The 22,788-nt window shown below is 35.4% G+C and overlaps 2 protein-coding genes and 1 long non-coding RNA gene across 44 annotated transcripts; 1 reads left to right on the top strand and 2 right to left on the bottom strand.

Annotated features, from left to right (window-relative positions):
- LOC118480360 lies at nucleotides 1–4,901 on the bottom strand. The gene is made up of 2 exons (XM_035975160.1): nucleotides 1,041–4,901; nucleotides 1–951 (listed from the first exon to the last, which is right to left on the bottom strand). The coding sequence occupies exons 1-2, from the start codon at nucleotides 1,084–1,086 to the stop codon at nucleotides 92–94; spliced, it is 906 nt and encodes a 301-aa protein (XP_035831053.1). The 5' UTR covers nucleotides 1,087–4,901; the 3' UTR covers nucleotides 1–91.
- Nucleotides 4,902–9,073: 4,172 nt separating this feature from the next.
- On the bottom strand, nucleotides 9,074–18,535 carry LOC110943110. 42 transcript variants are annotated; one of them, XR_004862152.1, is made up of 16 exons: nucleotides 18,329–18,535; nucleotides 17,541–17,647; nucleotides 17,406–17,472; nucleotides 16,586–17,290; nucleotides 15,306–16,465; nucleotides 14,942–15,231; nucleotides 14,769–14,811; nucleotides 14,513–14,560; nucleotides 14,335–14,416; nucleotides 13,775–13,819; nucleotides 12,663–12,725; nucleotides 11,889–12,015; nucleotides 11,625–11,760; nucleotides 10,901–11,096; nucleotides 9,962–10,106; nucleotides 9,577–9,854 (listed from the first exon to the last, which is right to left on the bottom strand). It is a non-coding gene; the product is annotated as an uncharacterized LOC110943110 (long non-coding RNA). The 42 variants fall into 42 exon arrangements; XR_004862130.1 differs by lacking the exon at nucleotides 11,889–12,015 and adding exons at nucleotides 17,777–17,997; nucleotides 18,085–18,194 and having other exon boundaries at nucleotides 9,599–10,106; XR_004862150.1 differs by adding an exon at nucleotides 13,966–14,009 and having other exon boundaries at nucleotides 9,599–10,106.
- A 2,313-nt stretch (nucleotides 18,536–20,848) lies between these two features.
- LOC110891202 lies at nucleotides 20,849–21,193 on the top strand. The gene has a single exon (XM_022139152.1). It carries the CDS (start codon nucleotides 20,849–20,851, stop codon nucleotides 21,191–21,193), a length of 345 nt encoding a protein of 114 aa, XP_021994844.1.
- The last annotated feature ends 1,595 nt before the right edge of the window (nucleotides 21,194–22,788 follow it).

The raw sequence follows: 22,788 nt of genomic DNA, 5'->3' as shown, positions 1-22,788 counted from the left end.
TTTTTTTAAACTTTAAATACTTCATTAAATTAAAAAAAAATACAATACTAGAAATAAAAAAATTAAAATCCGATTAAATTAAAAAAAAACACTAGTTTTCGTCTTTGCTTTCTTCACCCTCGTCAACTTCGTCCTCCGTTTCTTCCTCTCCCTCAGGTGGTACATGCCGAACCGACCATGTGTGGTGTATCAAATCAACCATTAACTGGGAATGGTACGGTTCGTAACGCAACTCTCGCGCATTATTCACTCTTTCTTCCATTGACGCCTGTGGATGGTCCTCTTGAACGGCTTCTGGCATATAATTCTGGCATATCGCATTTCCTTCGTCTTCCAAAATCATGTTGTGCATGATTATACAAACGTACATAGCATATCTTATTTTTTGCTTGCTCCATGCACGACAAGGATTTCTCAAATATTGCCAGCGTTGTTTAAGAACCCCAAAGCATCTCTCAATGTTTTTTCGTGAAGACTCTTGAACCTTTTTAAAGTATGCTCTTTTTTCATCAATATGATCACTAAACGTCTTCACGAAAATCGAATACCTAGGATAAATTCCGTCGCTCAAATAATATCCATGAGGGTAGTAGTTTCCATTTGCGTAAAACGACGCTTTTGGAGCTTTGCCAGAAATCCACTCCTCTAACAACGGAGATTGTTCAAAAACATTGATATCATTGCATGACCCGACCACGCCAAAGTAAGCCGACCAAACCCAAAGGTCCTGTGAAGCAACCGCCTGAAGAATAATAGTGGGTCCTTTTTGGTCACCCCGTGTGTGTTGGCCTCGCCATGCAGTCGGGCAGTTATCCCAACGCCAATGCATGCAATCTATGCTCCCGATTATACCAGGCAAACCATGCTCCGCATTATGTACCTCATAGATCTTTTGAAGGTCATCCCATGTGGGCGTTCTAAGATAACGCGCATCGTACACATCAATAATACCTTTATAAAAAAACATAGACAAACATAAGCTTCAAAAGAAATTGTAAACATACTCGTCGTTTTTTTTAAGTAAAGTATAGGAATTGTACCGCGACAAAAATGCTCCAAGCTATCTCGCGTTGTTTTCTCGGCCATTTTTAGATACTTATCGTTGATGCCGGTAGTGTTTCCATAAGCAAGGATCCGTAAAGCCGACGTACACTTTTGGATACCGGTAAATCCAAGTGCCCCTCTCGCATCCGCTTTTTGTTTAAAATAATCGTATTTTATAGAAAAATTGAAAAGTACACTGAAAATAACAATCAAGGATGACGCTGAAGGATTAAAACGAATAATGAAGGAATTAGAAAAAGGAACATATGGAATTTGGAGATTCCGTAAGAAGAGAATTTGGGTACATATCCAAGGAAAGTTACGCCATATAATTTTAGAAGAAGCTCATAAGTCTTAAGTATATGATGCATCCTTGTAGTGACAAGATGTATCAAGATTTGAGATATAGCTAGTTACGTCTCTCAGTGTTTAACTTGTTCACAAGTTAAAGCTGAGCATCAGAAACCTTCAGGTTTATTTCAACGGTTAGAAATGCCAGTATGGAAATGGGAATTGATAACAATGGATTTTGTTACCAAGTTACCCAAAACAAGGAAAGGTAACGACACAATCTGGTGATTGTGGATCGACTAAGCAATTCAGCTCATTTTCTACCAATCAAGAAAACCTTTAGTATGGAAATACTAGCTAAGCTATATGTAGATGAAGTAGTTTCATTACATGGAATTCCATTATCCATTGCGTCTAATAGAGATAGTCGTTTTACTTCTCATTTTTGGAAAAGTTTCCAAAAAGCTATGGGAACACGACTAAACTTAAGTACAACTTATCACCCTCAAATAGATGGATAGAGTGAAAGGATAATCCAAACATTGGAAGACATGTTGAGGGCATGTGTAATAGATTTTGGAGGAAGTTGGGACGATCACTAGCCATTAACGGAATTCTTCTATACCAATAGTTATCATACAAGCATTAATGCTTCTCCATTTTAAGCACTTTATGGACGAAAGTGTCGAACTCCAATATGCTGGGCAGAAATAGGAGAAAAGCAATTATCAGGTATTAAGATTGTACAAGAAACAACTAACAAGATAATTCAAGTCAAAGAAAGATTGAAGACAGCATGAGATCGTTAAAAGCGCTATGCTGATCATCGACGTAAGCCATTGGAATTTCAAGTTAGAGTCAAAAGTATTGTTAAAAGCTTCTCCTTAGAAATAAGTAGTCAGATTCGGTAAGAAAGGAAAGTTAAACCCAAGATATGTTGGACCATTTAAGGTTATCAAGCGAATTGGTCCAGTAGCCTATCAGCTACAATTACCAGAAGAAATGGCTGGTGTACATCATGCATTTCATGTATGTAATCTAAGGAAATGTTTAGCTGATGAATCTTTAATGGTACCTCTTCAAAATATAGATGTAAGTGAAAAATTAAAATTTGTTGAGAAACCTTTCCAAATCGAAGATAGGAAGGTTAAAAATCTCAAGCATAAGAAATTAGTTCTGGTCAAAGTAAAATGGGATTCAAAACAAGGACCAGAATATACTTGGGAATTAGAATCAAGGATGAAACGAAAATATCCATACTTGTTTCAGAGAATCTCGAGGACGAGATTTTAAACGAGGTGAGGAGGATGTAATAACTCCAAAAAGACCTTATGAAAAACCGTAATCGAAACCCCAGACCTGCACAACAAAACCTAGCGCGGAAAACGAAGAATCCGAAACCTGGCATCCCAGGCGCCACGCGGGGGATACCTTTGCATCTCCCGCGACGCGAGGGGGGGGACCAAGCCACGTGACAGCGTTTCGCGACAAGTGGCAAGGCTATACACTTGACGAGGCTGACCTATCCCTTATAAGGAGCTGCCGCGCCTCGCAAGGCTGTCCCAGTGATCTTCCGCGACGCGCGGGGGAAGCCCAGGTAGGCTATATAAGGGCAGCTGTGGGACGAGTCTCAGTGCACCTTTTCGATTGAAAAATCGATACACCTTCTCTTTCGTTCTGCTGTCCGAGTAACCAAACCCCTAAAACTCCTAAACTCTCCTCCGTAATCAGCGTTCTAACCCTGATCACTGGTACGATACCCTGTCCGATTAATCCAAAACCAAATCAACGGTTGTCAAAGTGCTGCCTGAATAAGGCTATACTTTGTTATCTACGTTGGGGTTTTGATCTCGTGATTATCGTTAAAGTTTGAAATGGGTTAATACACTAATATGTGTTGCATTGTCTGTTTAATTAGGAACCCAGGACTTAGACCAGGAGACGTTTACTAAAAACCCTAAATTTGCAATGTGAGTCATTCTCTTTTATCAGATGCTTTCAAAACCCTAAATTTTTTCCAATTGTTACCTATATTACACTGATTAAGTCTTTGTATTCTTACTGGGAAACTACTATCAGTATGTGGGGTTTTGTATACATTACTTATTATGCATCACTATTGGACAACGACCTAGCCAATGAGTGATATGACCACAGTCACAGGAACTGCCACCGAATGACAAATACTATTAATATGGTTTCTTTGCTATTGGACAACGGGATAGCCAATAGTAATTTTGTAAGATGGAAACAAATGTAAAAACCCTTAATACTGTATTTATAAGGAATATGCCTTTTATACAAAATGAATGAACTCACCAGTATTTTTCGCTGATCACATGTTTTTAAAACGCGTTTCAGGTTATTTACTGTGAAGAGAAGGGAAAAGTGCTATGAGGCACTCAAAGTTTAAATAAGTGGCTATGTAACCTGAATAAAACGTGTTTTGTAATTAAGGATTTATCCTTGTGAAAATTTATGTAAATCTATGTTGTAAAAGTCCCGCCTAGGCTCCAAGTACTCCCCGAGTACTCGTTACAAGGTAGGCTGCCGAGGCCCGAGTACTGGTCCTCTAGGCTAATTACTCCCCGAGTAATCTCCGCCCAGGCCGAGTACTTCCCGAGTACTCTTAAATCCGACTAGTGAGCGCCTAGCGACTTTTGCTACCATTTATTGTAAATATGGATTTCACCCACAATTTTATGAAATGAAAACTACGGTGTTTTGAAAACTCTAATATTTTTCCTGACACCCGGTCCCGATAAAATATCTGTTACGATAATTTTAATAAACAGTGGTACCACTTGTATCTGCTCAGGGCTCCCACTCAGGGTAGGTTCAGGAATTGTGACACTTTAAGACTTGAATTTCTCATTATCATTCCCACAATTTTAAGGCTCTTTTTATTATTTAATTCATCTTCCTTTACCAAATATCAAATTTGCTGGCCCAAAAAAAAGATGCAAAAGAAAAGGTCCTTGGGGACTGAGGAACTTTCTATGGTTCAGATAAGAAAAACAGGCTTGCTTGGTAATTATGTTACATGTATTATCATGTAACTGGTGACGGATCTAGAAAATTATTATAGGGGCAACGTTTAAAAAAAGGGTAACGAAACCGAAAAAACGTCAAATTTTTCTAAAATTTACGCTACCGCCGGAACGTTAAGGGGTAACGGGGGCTACTCCTATTATAAAGCTTGTTCCGCCCCTGCATGTAACATTCTTACAACTTAACCTCTAGCTTTGGTTCCCCAATGAACCTCAATGTATGTGTAACAGAATCCGGTATGAAGCGTTGTTAAAGCTTACCTGATTCAAGATTTTAACAAGAAGAGTTGAAGGTGGTTTACAAACAGTTTGAAATTTTTTAACCGAAGTAAACGTAGGCCCTACCTCTCCTAGACTCATAGTAGAATAAACCCAAACTCAAAAGAATATTCTTTGTTTTCAGCCCACACGAGATGGACTTGGGCACACAGCAAAAGCAATATAGAGTTAAAGCTCTTGTAAAAATAAAGTAAACTTATGAAACGTACGAATTGGGGGAAAAAGCAAAAAGTGGCGGTATCATTTTGGTAATTATCATCAACTTCAAAATTACTCTAGTAGAGTAATTTTGAGCTTCTGTAGAGTAATTTTGTAAATGTTCATGTAGAGTAATTTTGGTCGTGTAGGGTAATTATCAAAATTACACAACCCCCCCCCCCCCACACCCCCCAAAAACCTAAAAAAACCTAAACCATTTAGTAAATGTTCATGTAGAGTAATTTTGGTCGTGTAGGGTAATTATCAAAATTACACTACCCCCCCCCCCCCAAACTAAAAGCTAAAAACTAAACCATAAAGCTAAACCCCATAACTAAATGTTAACAAAATTACTCTACAAGACATTTTCCAAAATTATCCTACAGAAGTCAAAATTACTCTACTAGAGTAATTTGATAATTACCTTACATTTCCCAAAATTACTCTACAGAGACTCAAAATTACTCTAAAAATGCTCAAAATTACTCTACAATACACTTTTTGTTTTTTCCCCAGTAATATTGAAGTTGCTGATAATTACCAAAATGACACTGCCACTTTTTTGCTTTTTCCCCTAATTTGTACGTTAATTTTATTTCTATTTGATCCTTTACCAAGCAATATATCCAAGATTGCAACGACTCCTCTTGGCCTTTTCCTACTTATTCTTTAATCTCTCTTTATATTTATTTAAATACCATTGTTTCATATTTTTTCCTACTCTTTTTTTTTTGTTAGAAATTGGTATATTACGAAAATATAATATCAAATAAAAAAAATACTGAAAAGTTAGTATTGAAGGTTTAAAAAATTATTAAAAAAATATTTTCTAATCCATCAAAGTAGTTAAAGGCGCATGACGCAGCCAGGACAAAAAGAGTTGCCTAGATGTAAAAATAACATAATTATGGGACAAGAAAAAAATGATAATAATTAAAACATATGATATAACATGTAGAGTAAAGTTCTTGTACAAATAATCTTAACATACTAAACATATAAATTGAAGGAAAACTCAAAAAGACAAGGTGGCATTTTTGTAATTATCAATAACTATCAAAGTTACTCTACAAATATACCTAAAAAAACCTAACCCCTCCCCCCCCCCCCAAAAAAAAAAAAAAAAAAAAAAACCTAACCCCCAACCCCAAAAAACCTAAACACCCCCCCCCCCCCCCCAAGCTAAAATGCTAAAAACTAAACCCCAAAAAAACCTAAAAAGATAAAAAAAAACACACAAATTATTTTATTTTATTTTTTTAACATTTTTTATTAAAAAATCGCTACTTTTAGTAACAGCAAAAAAAAAAAAAATTTTGCTAACGAAATGTAGCAATTTTTTAATAAAAAATGTTAAAAAAATTGTGTTTTTTAGGTATTTTTGGTTGAGTTCACATTTGTATAGTAACTTTGATAGTTGGTGGTAATTACAAAAATGTCACCTTGTCTTTTTAAGTTTTCCTTCACTTTGTATGTTTAGTATATTAAGATTATTTGTATTTGATCTTTTGCCATAACATGTATAGAAAATTAATCATTTAGGGTTGAGGGGGGCATTAACTTACGGGTACTAAAATCACTTATCAATAGAATTCTACCACCTCGATTAAACGAAATGAAACCATAAATACTCAGTTTGGAGAGTATTAACTCACAAGTACTTACACCCTTTTTTTTTCTTTTTAAATCACAAAAACTATACTTATAAATAATAAGAGTAAATTACAGTTTTACTGTCACGACCCCCGACCCCATCTAGCCGGAATCGGAAGTCGCGAGCAGTCCAGTGGTACCGGTGATTATTTTGAAAAACATTGCAGTGGAAATTTCATCAGGACCGTGAGTTAGGAAAAATATCAGAGTTTAGAAACACCGGATTTTATTTAAATGGATGGAATAAATTCCAAGTTTTACAAAGGTAGCTTTTAATAAAACAATATTTCTTAATTTGATTTAATTAATAAAATAAGCCACTTCTTGAAGTCTTTTAGTGCCGGATCCAATCCTTACTCCAATCTACTGTAATTACCTGAAACACGTTTTAAAAAGATTTTGTCAGCGGGAAATACTGAGTGAGTTCATTCATTTTACTGAAAACGACACATGTGTTATAATTTACAGTATTAAGGGTTTTTACATATGTTTATTATCAACCAACATTCAAGAATAGATATTTGTCACAGACCAGCTCTGTGACTGTGGTCATATCACCATTGGCTGTCCCAATGAGTGACGTATGTCACAATTAGGCTCGCCCACCTAATGTGAAGGAAACAATAATAACAATACTGTGCACAATACCCCACATACCGGCTGTAATTTGGTGATTACATAAACTTAATCACTGTAATTATAACTCTGAAAAATGATTTGGAGTATTGTAAAACAGTTGATAAAAAGAGAATGACTCACAAATCAGCATGCAGTATTTGAATTAACAAGCTTCATGGTTCAGATTCTTCTGAGAATTAGCATCTACTTTGATTGTAAGTGTATTGAGACTAATAATCCTAATTTAGGAAAGGATGCACACAAAACCGGGTTAATGATCAATACAGCTTTTACGATAACTCACGAGATCAAATTCTCACAATGAATGACAAAGTGCAATACTTCAACTCATTTATCGTATTAACGACAAACGACAAAGTATAATACTTCAACTCATTTATCGAATTATCGACAAACGACAAAGTATAATGCTTCAACTCATTTATCGAATTATCGACAAACGACAAAGCATAACCCAATATGGGCGGCACTTAGACATTCTTTGGATATATTGATCCCGGAAAATGAATCGTAATAGCGATCGAGTAATTACCCTGTATCGTAGCAGAATTCGTGATTGTGGGTGTTTTATAGTAAAACGGCTATAACTCGGAGTGTAAGACGAAATTTTCCGTCGTTCCAACTCCAGAAATCAAGTCCCACAGCCTACTATTTATAGCTGGAAAATCGTCCCCCTCACGTGTCGCGACAGGAACATGTGCACCCGTCGCGTGGCGCGACGGGTCTATTTTCTAGCCTAGGGTGGACACGTTTAGGGGTAGGCTTGCTGAGTCGACGGAAACAATAATTTTAATTTCTACAGTGAGTTATATGGATAACCGTCAAGTAGGGAATACCCCCTTGAGTTTTAGGGGCCCTGATCCTGATTCTGATTGCTACGAAAATTTTAGGAGTTGTGCAGGATTACTTGGGTGTCTCAATTAGGGTTTCCTATAGGGTAAAATAATAGATATGACTTTTGATAAAATAAAATAATAATAGTTTTGGGTAAATCACAAAAAGAGAATAAAATGGTGAAAAAAAAAAAGAAATGGACCCACTGTGTAACTTTAGGGTTCAACTAGAAGGACTCCTGGTATAAATTTTGGGTATAACTTTTGGGCTATTAAAAATATATTTTGCACTTGTGTTAAGTATAGTACCCTTAAATCAACCTTGTCCCGAAGTCCCGAGATAGAATCCAAACGAACTTAGTCGGGTAGAGCCTTGACATGCGTTATGGGACTCAGATCAATCGGAAAGGGTAGCGGTGATTGGAAGTTACAATACTTAAAACAAGGCAGAGTTTTAGAATATACTAATTGATATACTAAAGAAAAATAGAAATGGAAGGCACATAGAGCCGAGAGAGATGAAAAATCGATAAGCACAGCAAATGTTTGAACATTGCATACTATTTATATTGAATCTAAACTTAGTCTTCACGTAAGTTGTGGACACGTGCACACTGTGCACTCAATACTTAATCTCTAAGTTAGTTTTTAATATTTATTCTTTTTTTTTCTATTTGAGGATACACAACTACAATGCATACACGTACACACAACATAAATGGAATGTTTTCATTATTTTATTTATTTATTTTATATATTATAACTAGGTTATCACCCGTGAATACTCACGGGTTGGATATTTAAATTTTATTAAACACAACTGTACATTATTTTTTCTAAAATGAAAAATATGTGACGGATAAAGTAATCACTCATGAACTTCACGGGTTAAAAAAATTAAAATTACATTAATTATGAGTATATAGATATCAGAGGTCAAACCAGACGGAAACTTTTAGTATGGGTCAGCATTATCAAAGGTAAAGTTGATCAACAAATATGGCCTTTGAACACCAATAGCGGTTCCGATAATACCTGATGTTCGTTCAATATCAGTTTCATATGTTGTAGTAATGGTACGATACTAACACTCACTAAATATAGCCTGCGGAACAAAAAAAAATTATTGGATATAACTACGTCTTCAACATATTTTATATTGTAATGTCGAGTTCGTTAAAAAAAACTAATGAACCCACGTTATCTTATCAAAACCAAATTAGAAAAAAAAAGTAAACTTCTAAAAACTTATTTTATATATTTATAAGGAGTTGGAAAATGAAAATTCCAAAAAAATAATAATACAGTTAAATCTATCATTAGACGTTTGGTAATCAATAACACTAAATTCTAAAGGGTTTTGTATAAGATTGCTTTATGCAACTGGTGGAGATGGGTTACTTTCCCCTTTCTTTGTACATAGTCTTGAAACTCCACCCAAGATCATGTAAATTTGATCAAAAACCCACTGTGGTTTATCAGATAATAAAAGTTTCAAGTATTTAAAACAAATTTTAATAACAAAAGCTATAATATTCAAAAGCATATGACATATGACTTGAAAAAATATATATAAAAAACCACCTCAATTACAAACTTGTGAGGAATAAATAGAGCAAAAGACATGACTGATGGTGCACGAAATTACAACCAAAATGTCCATGTTTTTACAACACATTTGAGTTAAGAATTCTTGGTCAAACATGGAAATTAAATATGTTGACCTTCACATCTTTAAAATAAAAGCAGACATGAGGACCACACTATCTACACGCCACCTCTGCATCTTCAGAAATCATAGATCCACAACTTAATTCAAACAAATCCATCCCAAAAATCATAATCACAAGAATCTATAAACCACTATCTGACAAAACATACATTCAACATGACTTAAGTAGCCAATTTGAGATTTATTAGTTTAGTTCACGGTTTAGTTTTGGCGGTTTACTCGAAAATTAATGTGTCACTTACCAAGAAAAGCTCAAAGGTGTTAATAAGAAGGGAAGTGTGGAATCGCCAAGCGGGTCTATGAAAAAGTTAAAAGCTACACAATCGGCAACACCTCCTCTGTCGGGGGAGCTGAAGTAAGCAAGGATGGAACCGCCTCCCATGTCAACTGACACATGTGCAAATAATTATTTTGGAAAACATAAAAAGAAATAGATTTCTATAAGTTTGAATAAGTGATCATTCTCAAACAGATCAATAAGACGCGGGTCAACAATCTCTCATGTAGATTTAACCGTTGTCTAAATTTCTCATCAAGCACTAATGTTTTCTATATTTTTTTGAGTTGATACAAATCAGCCCATTACCAGCTTGTACTGCTACATTCTCTAACTGAAGTCCTATCGATGTTATTGGTATGGTCTTTCGGGCTTTGTTAGTTTGTTTTAGATTTCTCAACTAAGTTTAGCGCATAAGCTAAAAACACATACTTAAAAAAACTCGTTTGACCCGTTACACAAGTAAGAAATCTATCTTGTTTGACCCTTTAGTATACTACACTCATTTGACCCGTTAAGAGGAAAATGATTGTTCTCCGTGTTTAAAAAAGCTTGCCTTCTCGACCCGTTTTATAAAGCTAACTCGTTGGTGCCATTCAGTATGGCGTCTGGCTCCAACATACCTGACCTGCCCATTTTACAATACACACACACACGCCATATCTCATTATTTATCTCAATTATGACTTCCCATCTTTTCCTATCATAATCCATGATTTGCTATATAAAACATTCCTGTTAAATTTTCTAAAATTCACAATAAGCTATACATAAATCAGCAATGAAAACAAAGATTAATTCGGATTGTGTCGGATATAAACTTAGAACTTGAAATTTATCATTTTACTATAATGTTTTCCCACATAATCAAGCAAGCATATAACTAAAAAGCAAAATAATTTACCGTATCATTTGGGCACTCTTCCTTTTTAGTCGATGGTTTATGGTTCATCTCAGATGGGCTCTGCTATTTTCCAGTCGATGATATATGTTTCATCTCGATTCGTAACCAAAACTGCGATCGTTGTAGTCTTAAATGAGTCGTTAAGAACTCAAATCCAATGAATCTTCCAATGAGTACACATACATCTACATCGGATCTGCATAAAAAACTGACAATTATTTCCGATTCCGTCAACATTTGCTGTAGACGACATTTGGTTGTAACAAAGCCAATGAGTAGATATGTTCAAGTATATTTTATGCTATTTATTCGGGTAAACTATTTTTAAGTACAGTTGTGTTGCATTGCCTAATTTCATACACGTCCCATACACATGAAAATTCTTAAAACCAATCCCGTGCCCAAATACCCATTCCATTGCACCAATTACAACTTCAATCAGATGCAGCATGAAAAATACAGAAGTTCATGAACATTCATAGTTCATACACTAACCAAAATGCCATATAGATTTTCTAAATTACTAATACATCATTCAATATGTTCTTGTATACCCTTGCACAGACAAAGTAAATTCATGATGTGTTAATTCCTCAAGTTTTGACATAAATATCAAAGAAACTAACATTATATGTAAACTCATCCCATATATAAGGTTCCTAACCATATATAAACAGATAGAGAGAGAGAGAGAGTGTGTCCTATACAAAAAACAAACACTTACCGGCCGTCAAATGAACAAACCAACACCATCGGTACGTTCCCTGCCAGATTATGAGAGCGAACAGGTTCGAGTACCGGAATGGCGGAGTTGCCGCAAGCTGTCCTGTAGTTCGCCATTTATACAGGATAAAAATTTCCTGTCATGGGTCCAATACTCGTAATGTCAGACGCATGGATATAAATACGAAACTCAATGTTAAATATAAAATATACATGAATATGATCATGTGGGACCAAAAAATACGAAACTGAATTAATTTAGCACCTCAAATCAAAATCATTCTTTAAAGATGGATGCTCACAGTATGTTCCATGAAGAGTTGATGTACAACATACAGAGTCACATACATGGGAGTATGGGACAGAAAAGGTCATACATGAAAAACCAACACCTGGAGATGCCGGAAACTAATTACACCCTTGGAACGCACAAACAATCTCTAAAGTGATAAAGCTATAACTTTCTAAGAAAGTTTCTATATCCTACTTGAACTTTATAGAAACTTATAAGATTAAAGGAGGCTTAGAATCCTTGTTGCTTAGAATCCACAACGCCCACACCTTATAAATCTAAATAGGCTTCAATAAGACAAAATTCAAGTTTCATGTACTAAAAACCTTTGTAAGTCCCCAAATTTCCAAGTTAAACAGCCATATATTACACTAAAGTTGTTTATACCACAGAACATCACATCAAATAGAAAAGATAAAAAAAGTCTTGTAGAATTGTTCAAACTGAAATTTAAGCCAACGTGATCACATACAAGGCAAAGTATCTTCATTATAAGTTATAAACTGAAATTTAAGCAAACGTGATCACATGGGCTTCCCATTTTGAGGCTGTGATTTTTCCAAAAGGATGGGCAATTCTTTTGAGGCTGACAAAATACCCGTTTTCTTACAACAGTTTCTTCATTATAAGTTATAAACTGGACTACCAACAAAGAGTAAGATTACATACCAGTATCACAAAATAACAACCAATGTCGGAAACCTAATTTCAATTAAACTAAGTTAAATAAATGTAAATGTTACTTACTTCTGTTGGGGTCATCACACCAGGTATATGTCGCAAAAAATCACTGTCTTGATCCAGAATGCCCTGCAGATATAAAAATAAAATTTAAAAAAATAATAATAAATAAAATACGAATCAAATACGAATTGGGTTTTTTATTCGAATACGAATTCGAATCGGATTGGGTAGTTTTTTTATCGAATTCGAATTTAAGGGAAAATAAAAATTAAAGTAAATTTCCAAAATCGTCCCTGAGGTTTGGGCATGTTTGCCATTTTCATCCAAAACAACTTTTTTGTACAATATAGTCCTTCACTTTTGAGATTTTTTTGCCATTTTCATCCAAACATCTAATTTGTTTTATTTTTTCTATCAAACATTTGGATAAAAATGACAAAAAATCCCAAATCCCAGAGATGATTTTGGCAAAAAAGTCAGATTTTTTGGATGAAAATGGCAAAAAATCACAAAAGTGAAGTACTATATTGTACAAAAAAATTATTTTGGATGAAAATGGCAAACATGCCCAAACCTCAGGGACGATTTTAGCAATTTACTCTAAAAATTATGGGTAGATTTTAATCCAATTCAAATTTAATGGAAAATAAAAATTTATCGAATAATTCAATTCGAAAAATTTGAAAATTCGATATTCGATTTGATGAACACCCCTACTCTCAATCCCAACAAAAATAATACATCTAATGCAGACCATGTAGGTTTGCATTTGCATTTGTATTTATATTTTATTTAATCTTGTTTACTTATATATAAAGGAGGTATTTGGAAGAGATCATAAAAATGAGCAATAACTATTTATCATGGCTTTACAACTGCAGGACTCATGATGAACTTTTCTTCCAGTTTTTTGGCATTTTAGCATCCTTGGTATTCAAAACAGTGCCAGCCTATCAAATACGAAGTATTCTTTGGCATTGTCACTATGAACAACTGTACAAATAATTTGAGTTGAACTATAACTCTAAAGCCTATTATACCAAATCATGCAATTCTAACACAGTAATCAACAAAAGTTAAATTGGTTATAGACTTCATAAAGATTTCACCAAATACTTGAGTGTACAAACCAAAATATTATTTCACTTGTCAATTGATGACTATGAAACACTTACTTCCAGAGTTATGGTTGGAAAATCTTGCACCCTTTGATGTAAGACCTACCAAATAAACAAACGGAACATATCACACCATAAGATCATAAACTATTAAAGCATAAAATGCATAAAAAATAAGTAACTTATGATAAACAGCCTCAAATACACCCGGCGTAAAAACTATAATCGCCAATTACCCTTTATTTTACCTCAACTCCAAACCATCAAGACTATTACAACTTCAATCATAAACCTGTGTTACATCAGCTCATTTAAAAACATAATAGTACTATTTACGTAAACACAAATTCAAATACAGACACAAACAACAACTAAAGCAACACATGTCGCTTTTAACAATATTATTTAAAGTCACGCGTTTGCTTTAAACGTGTTAGTTAAGGTCGAGTTGGGTCGAGTCGCATAATTATCAAAGTCTCAGTTTAATCAAATAGATATGTTTATAATCCCTAAAAGCAGCACATGTCGCTTTTAACAATATTATTTAAAATCTTGTTTTTTAAAACCCTAAAAGATGAAAAAATAACGAATGATTCTTTTATAACCCTAAAGCATACCTTGCCTCAACATTTCATGAGCTTCATCAAGGATACGGAATTTCAATGAGCATAAGTCAAGATTCACTCTCTCAATGTGATCCTACACATCATTATCAAATAATTCAATGATTCACTTACAGAAATACACGTGGCACTGTTATACTAAGAAGATACAACCAGATAACCATTGGGTTACCTTAACACGACCGACTGCTCCGACAACGATATCCACCCCTCTTTTCAACTGTACAGTTTGAGGAGAAGTTTTAATGATGAAAGCATAAAAACGGAAGGTAAACAAAGCCACACTTTATTCTCTAGGACATAGAAAGAACTACATCAGCCGACATAATCTTGAACGTAACAAACTTGACGATGATTTTTTTTAAATTCTATTACAATGCTAAACCCTAAAATTATTCTTAAACCCAAATCTTTTGTATCAGCCCAACCTTAACAGTTCATCTTTCTTCTTCCTCTCCTTCATGCGTAACCCTAATATCATATGAGATTCAGACGTCACACAAACAAACCTTCATTCTTATTCAATGCTCAAATCAAAAAATCTGGTAATTTTCCAAAAATATGGAAAGACTCAACCTAACTAAAAAGGATGCACACATACCTGGTTCAGGTCACCGAGTTCTCATCGGAGTTAAACAGACTTCGTTAGAATCCTAAAACTTCCAGCCGCCATCATTTCTTACCAAACTTTAACCCCTCTAGGCTGCCATCGTCACTTTTTAACTGCAAAATTCTGAAATATGTTTGCAAAAGATTCAAAACAAAGACTATTTCAATACCTTAACAAAAACTTCAAAACAACTAACAATCGCCGGCAACACATATGTGTTGTATCAAAGGTGCCTGATTCAAATACTTATTCAGATTGATGTTGTCGAAATCGCAGCCAAACTACACCAAAAAGTCAAATTGTTAGATATAAAAACATAGAAGACCCAACCTGACTAAAAAGGATTCACGCATACCTGGTTCAGGTCACCGGAGTTAACCAGACATCATCAGAATCCTAAAACTTCCAGCCGACATCATCTCTTACCAAACCGTAACTCCGCTAGGCTGCCTTCACTGAACCGGAACACATAGTCAGCGTTGCTGCCGTCCGCAGATAACAACAGTTAGTTATCTTTGAATCTCTCTACGTCAGAGAAAGCGGCACCCTTGGTCTGTTTTATTCATGTTGTGCCACTGCTTCTTGAGTTTGACCCACCACCGAGTCAAAATTATATCTTTCAAATGAAACAAATTTAGATTAATACTATAAAAAACAAAGGAAGATGTCGGACATCTATTCAACATTGACTCCATCAATGTATTGATGTATTCTTGAGGTACCAAGTATTCCTAAATGAGACTATACCATTTAGCTCAACCATAAATCCGGTCTTTAAATAAGAAAGTGATTTCAAGATATCCATCACGGATATCGATGAGAGGGAGCAGGTCCTACCAATTAATCTTTAAAAAAAGATATAGATGAGTCCAGAGAGGCATGTTCAAAACCTGAAAAAGCAATTTCCGTCTGATGTAACGTCTATAATTTTCAAACCCAATGCATCAAGCTGAGCTCGAAACTCTGATATATCAAATTGGTTTCTATTCTTTTTAGCCTGTCAATCCATGAGTGTAAAACATTACAGAATCAACAGTTCGTTAACAACTGATTTATCAGAAAGTATATGTATAGCAAATTGAGAATTGGAATGTAATAAAAACTATATGATTTATTTGACATATTAAAAAAATTATTTGACACTTTTGGTAAAACTTAGATAAAATTGCAACTCAAATTGACCCATTCATATATAAAAAGGAATTTCATGTCGGTGATTTACAAATCTCAGACTTCATACTGAAGATTTAACCTTAACTCATATACATAAACTCCCAATTACAACCCAAACTCTTGCAACGCACCGATGCCACATCTATACATCATAAAATAAGGACCGAAGGATTTCTTACCTGATTCACCAATTAATCAAGCGGAGAATGGTGGTTTTAGCAGAGAAGGAAGAAGTGGATGAACAAATTTTCATGTATGTGTATTACCTTGATCATTAATGGACGTTATTCATGAGCTCACTTCAGACATTGATAAGTTACATCTGATCTATTTAGTTTTGATCTGCATCAGTTTGAAAGTACATTAGTAAAGTAAATTAGGTAAGAATAAATTTTTACTCAAATTCATAAAAACTTAATTTGACTATATTACACAAGTATGATGAACATAAAACCCACTCACCACAATTTCAACAACCTTTATATTGAAAGAAAGCTTCATTGATTGATGCTGAAACAGAATGTAAGGCAGGTGGAAACCGGTCGGGTTCGATGCGTTCGAAAGAGAGAAAAAAATATAGTCGTAATATATATATAACCAGAACGAATAAGCTTTGTTGGTATTCTTTTTAAGTTTTTTTAAATAACAGTAAAAAAATAAAAAAAATTGAAAACAAAAGAAAGTGAAGTGCCAGTGAATTCAATTGGTTTCGAGGCTACAAATGCACCTCATGACTTGGCGTTTGCAGAGTGACGCTAAACAGCCCAAAAGTCTATTAGTTGTTTTTTAGAAAGAAATAAAAAATTTGCTTCCATTTTGGTCCCTAATATGATGCTGAAACAGAAAACATAACCATAAAAGCTAATCCAAAAGTATTAAATACTAATTTAATACAAAATTAGGACTTATTATCTACACCTAAACACAATATTACCTGGATATCAAAGTGAGAAGGTATAAGTTATTCAATTCTCAGATTGCATTCATATGCGTATAATTGAAAAATCATAGACCCAACATGGCTGCATTGGAGGTTGCAGGTGAGCACCTGCCATCCATCCAATTTGCCACGTGAAAGTTTAAGCGGCACCCCGATCTGAATCACATATACATGTTCATCACAGCCTCATGTCAATAGAAAAAAAAGGTCTTATTATCAACACCAGCCTGCAACAAATTGCATTCAAATGCATATTATTCATAATCATTTCACAATCATTCATAAATGATAAATAAAAAAGTGTAAACAAAATCACATGCTCATATTGCACCAATAGTTTACCTACTGATCGATTCTATGATCAAATTTTGTTGGCTATGCTTAATTTTTGTCCGAATTTCGTGAAACCCTTGCAAACGTAAACCAAGATTACAAATACTTAAACCTGCCACAACGACGAAAGAAGAAGAAGCATACCTTGGCGTATACGAAGGACGTGAAGACGAATAGGGCAAACTACAAAGCATAATTTCTTCCCAAGCTTTCCCATAAATTGTTTTTTCTTTTAATTGGAAGATTAAATTCTGCAAATAAAATTGTAATGACCATATAAGTACTGGACAACCAAAACCCAAAAGCAAAACTCAGACCAAAACAAAGAAAAATCTAAATCTTTCAATTGATATCATTAAACGGAAACCAAAACATCATACTTGATCATCGATTGAACCAGATTGATCAATTCCACCTTCAAGACAAAATTCAAAATCCAAAACAAAGAAAAATCTGAATCTTTCAATCGATATCATTAAACCGAAACCGAAACCAAAACGTCATACTCGATCATCGTTTGAACCGGATTGATCAATTCCGAAAGTTTCCAATAAAACATTGAAGAACAGAGTATCGAAAGGTTTCTGTGCGAAAAAAAAAACTGAAACCAAAATCGAAAGCATTTGGGTTTAATCTTAGCAAATCAAAATGAAATCTAAAAAACCGAAAAATTAAAATCAGCGGCAACCATTTTCGGCTGTGAGCGTGACGAATCGTTTGTACTCAACATTTGTTTTGAAATCAGCGGCAACCAAAATCTAAACTTTTGTACTCAACATCAGCGGCAACCATTTTCGGCTGACGAATCGTTGACAAACAAATTAGCGGACGAACAGATTTAGAATTTAGGGTTTGTGAAATAAGAAAACAAAAAAATCAAAGATTGTTCAAATTAATAAACCAGAATAAAAGATCAAGAAGAAACAACATACGTGTGCATAAAACTGAAGAATCACCAAAGAAGGAAGAAGCGTATGAATGGATTCCGATTACAGAGATGTGAAATCGCCTGTGAGCGTGACGGCCAGAAATATTGAATGGATCTAGGGTTTGAAGAGAAAAGGAAAGAGTGAAAGAAAAGAGAGATTAGGAAACTGAAACCCATACTCCCGACCCGAAAATCCAAATTAATAAGCCGGATCCCGAGCTTATACGGATCCCGCGTCCCACATCTTTATTTGTTTGTGTTTTGAGAATTTTCATTTGTGTATAGAAAATTGAGATGGATTCCCTCCTAAAATCACCATCTAATCTACCATAAGATGCCACATAAGCAAAATAGCTTCACCATTCAAGGACACATAGCCCAAATTATCTCCTTTATTAATATATATAGATTAATTTAACTGCTTTACTCATTTGATGTTTATAACTTTTAAAATATGATGTTTTATAAAATAATAAATATGTTATTAGAACGAGAATATTTTTGTCTACATTTTGAACCAAGTTTCATTAAAAACGGAGTATGTTTAAAATACAATATATTATTATAATTTAAGTATTATACGGTTCCTAGGTCCATCTAGGAACTTCATATTTCTTACGGTCAACCTATCCATAAATTACCTGTCTAATAATATAAGTTTTTATAGACTTTTATTTTATTAGAAAGGTCACCCATATACAGGCCAATTAATTAATATAATATTTCAACCAACTTTATAAAATAGTGTTTAAAACTATTTGGGTTGAATATTTATATTAAAAAAATAAACTAGTTACTAGGTACTAGTGGTTAATAAGTTTAACCAAACCTTATAATTTATATGATAAAAATTGGTATGTTACATTTACCCTCTGGGCTTTTACCCCACTGACACTCTTATCCCCTAAAACTAAAATCTTGCTGCCCTACCTCTCGACGTTTCATGATTGCATTGATCTTGGACCCTCTGTCAAGTCAACGGTTGTTTAACTGTTAGTAATGTGTGAAATGACGTTTATACCCCTCTTTCTTCCCCAATTAAAACCCACTTCAAGATCCGCATATCACTTCTAAATCAAAATCAAAATCAAAATCCCATTATAAGCCATGGTGGATTGGGCAAACACCTGCTGTAATACCCGAAATTGTGAAAACCCCAAAATAATTAATATCGATTATCAGTTCTAAACTAATTAATATATATTAAACCTATTTAATGATTATCGTTACACATCGAGCAATTTATTTGGTAAATATCAGTAGTAAGCAACATTTACATATTTTTTTATTAGAACATTTCTTTTGTTATTAAATGTATTTTTATGATAGTTTAAGGTCTTCTAAAAATTCATACTAAACTAAAAGATTTGTTTGTAAATTGTCTAATGCTCAAGGGAAGGATTTGAAAAATGTAAATAAATAATCTCTTTATCTTCATCTTTGCTCGTAACCTAATTTTTGAATAGCCGCCATTACGTTTTCACCTTCATCACCGACTTCACGCCTTGTAACCTCTAAAACCACCACCATTCAACGTCTTGACCGACAACTCAGTTTCTGTTTGCCGACAACACAGATACTCGCTGCCATTATTACATCACCGCACCATTAGCCGTTGCAGCCACGAACCACCACTGCCGCAACCCTTGCCGACATCATCAACCACTATCGCCACAATCGTTGCCGCTTTGAACCACCGAGAGGACCAGTTGAGTCGCCTGCGTCTTCCGGTACCATAGCGTTGGTTGTTTCGATCCAAGAGGTAGACAAACAAATCACCTTGTTAATATGTTTTAGCTAAGGACTTTCGTTTTGGATTAAGGGTGGGTTATTTCCGGCGATCGAGGGTTTGGGTTTTGTTTAGGTTGTTTGCTGGTGAGTTGCTAAAAGAGGGAGAGGGTTACAAAATCTAATTATGTATGTGTTGATATATATATTCGAGTGTGTCTGCATGTGTACATAGTTAGTATGTGTGTGTATCACTGTGTAGTCTTGAATTGTACATATGAGTATGTTGCAGATGTGTGTGAGATTTAATTAATGTTTGCATGGGGTGTGCATATATATCAAGTGTATGTGTTTATAATGTGCATGTATTTTATTATATTATCTATATATGACATCTTTTTATTACAATATAATTAAGACATTATTTAGAGATTAAATTAGTTTTTGTGAGTGTTAACCGAAAGTACACCTTGATAAGTTGTTACGGGTGAGTTTAGTTGCGGTCGCAGGGAAACTCAACACTCTTAGCATAACCGACTTACACATATTTTAGGAATAGATTACAATTGTATTATTAGGAGATAATCTTTGTATTATTGCTGTATATCCTTTCCTTTATTATGGTTGTATGATCCCTATATATAGGGCCCTTGTTTATCAATAATACATCGACAATTACAACCACAATTACTTTTATGGTATCAGAGCCTCCCCGGTTCTGATATCCCCTGTTTTTTTCGTTTCTTTTTCGCCCGGATTCGTTCCGTTTTCGCCCGGATTCATTCGGTTCAGCCTAATGACGAAGGAAGCCATATCTGAATCATCGATTAAACCTGTTCCCCTACACCCGGCTTACTCCGTGTCGAACATTCAGTCTAAGATCCGGACATTGGACGGGTCGCAGGTAACATATTCGGCATGGGTTAAGCTATTCCGCCTTCACGTGGTCGCATACAAGGTTGAAAATCACATCGATGATACACCACCACCCGCAGCCAAATCCCCTGAATATGCCCAATGGAAGGAACTTGACGCATTGGTCCTTCAGTGGATCTACAGCACCGTTTCGGATAATATTCTGAAACGCCTCATGGATACGACTGTAGCCCGGGATGCGTGGTTAAAGCTCGAGAAACAATAATTGAGCAACAAGAAGGCTCGCGCTGCGGCGCTAGAGACACGTTTCTGCAATATGACTTTGTCAGCCTGCTCTTCAGTTGACGATTACTGTCAGAAATTATCGGATCTCGCCAATCAACTGGCTGATGTGGACCAGCCTGTTTCTGACTCTCGCCTCGTTCTTTAGCTTGTTCGAGGGCTTCCAGCAGAATTTAACACCACCGCCTCGCTGATTAATCAGCAAGGTGTTGATTGGGACCAAGCCATCACAATGCTTAATGATGAAGTTATCAGGATTGAAGCTCAAAAGGGCCAGACGAACTCTGTTCTGGCTGCCACAGTGCCGTCGCAGCCCTCTGACTCCCCTGGCAACCCTAATCATCAATCGGACGCTGCAAACAATCGCCGTGGCTCTCGTGGACGCGGCGCCTCTTCCAATCGACGGGGCAGGGGACGTGGACGACCCCAGCAGGCAAATCCGTGGTCGATGTTTCCGGGACAACAGCAGCCGGTTTACCCTAATTGGGCATGGTGGGCACCACCGCCATGCCCTTATCCGACTTAATCCAATCAGCAGCAGTGGACCAACAACAATCAATCGGCTGCTGCTCCTCAGGTTCAGTACTCAGGGTGTCCTCTGGCTACTGGGTTCTCTCCGGCGACTTACTCGCCTCCTGGCTTCTCACCACAAGGTTATAACCCTCTTTGTCCCACTGATTTAAGTGCAGCTATGGCACAAATGCAGGTTAATTCCCCAAATATGGGTTGGACTTCTGATGTGATGGATACTGGTGCTGAGTCTCATGTGACAAAAGACAAAGGTAAAATTATTATCCCTGATTCACGTCCTGTTTGTCGTAATATTTTGGTAGGTAATGGCATGTTTTTACCAATTAATCAATTAGGAACAGGCTTTCACCCTTTACCAAACCGTACCTATATACTTCCCCATATCCTTTATAGCCCACAAATAATTAAAAATCTTATTTCCGTTAGACGCTTTACTCGTGATAATCAAGTGTCTGTCGAATTTGACCCTTTTGGTTTTTCTTTGAAGGACCTCAAAACTAGGAAGCACCTATCTCGACATGACATTACCGGGACTCTTTACACGTTCACGCCACCTCAACTGCCACCTCAAGCCACTTTCATTACTTCCCATCACTTACCATGGCATGATCGTTTGGGACATCCCGGGGCGCAAGTTTTAGATATTTTAAATCGCAATTTTAATTTTCATTGTAATAAGGACAAAAGTCATAATATTTGCAATTCTTGTCAAATTTCAAATAATAAACGTTTGCCGTTTTATTCGTCTAACACATTTACTTTTGCTCCTTTTGATATTATTCATTGCGATTTATGGACTTCGCCTATCATGAGTAAATCAGGATATAAGTATTACATGGTGCTAATTGACAATTTCTCACACTTCGTGTGGGTATACCCCCTTAAATATAAGTCCGAAACTTTTCCTACCTTTGCCAAATTCCATCAATTAATCCTCACCCAATTTAACCGGAAAATAAAAACATTCCAATGTGACTTAGGGGGTGAATTTGACAATTTAGCATTCAAAACCTTTGCCCAACAAAACGGTCTCCTTTTCCGTTTTGC

This window comes from Helianthus annuus, chromosome 7 (assembly GCF_002127325.2).
Source record: "Helianthus annuus cultivar XRQ/B chromosome 7, HanXRQr2.0-SUNRISE, whole genome shotgun sequence".
Taxonomy (NCBI): Eukaryota; Viridiplantae; Streptophyta; class Magnoliopsida; order Asterales; family Asteraceae; genus Helianthus; species Helianthus annuus.
The sequence above is the reverse complement of the archived record's forward strand: the minus strand, read 5'-3'. Positions and strand labels throughout refer to the sequence as shown.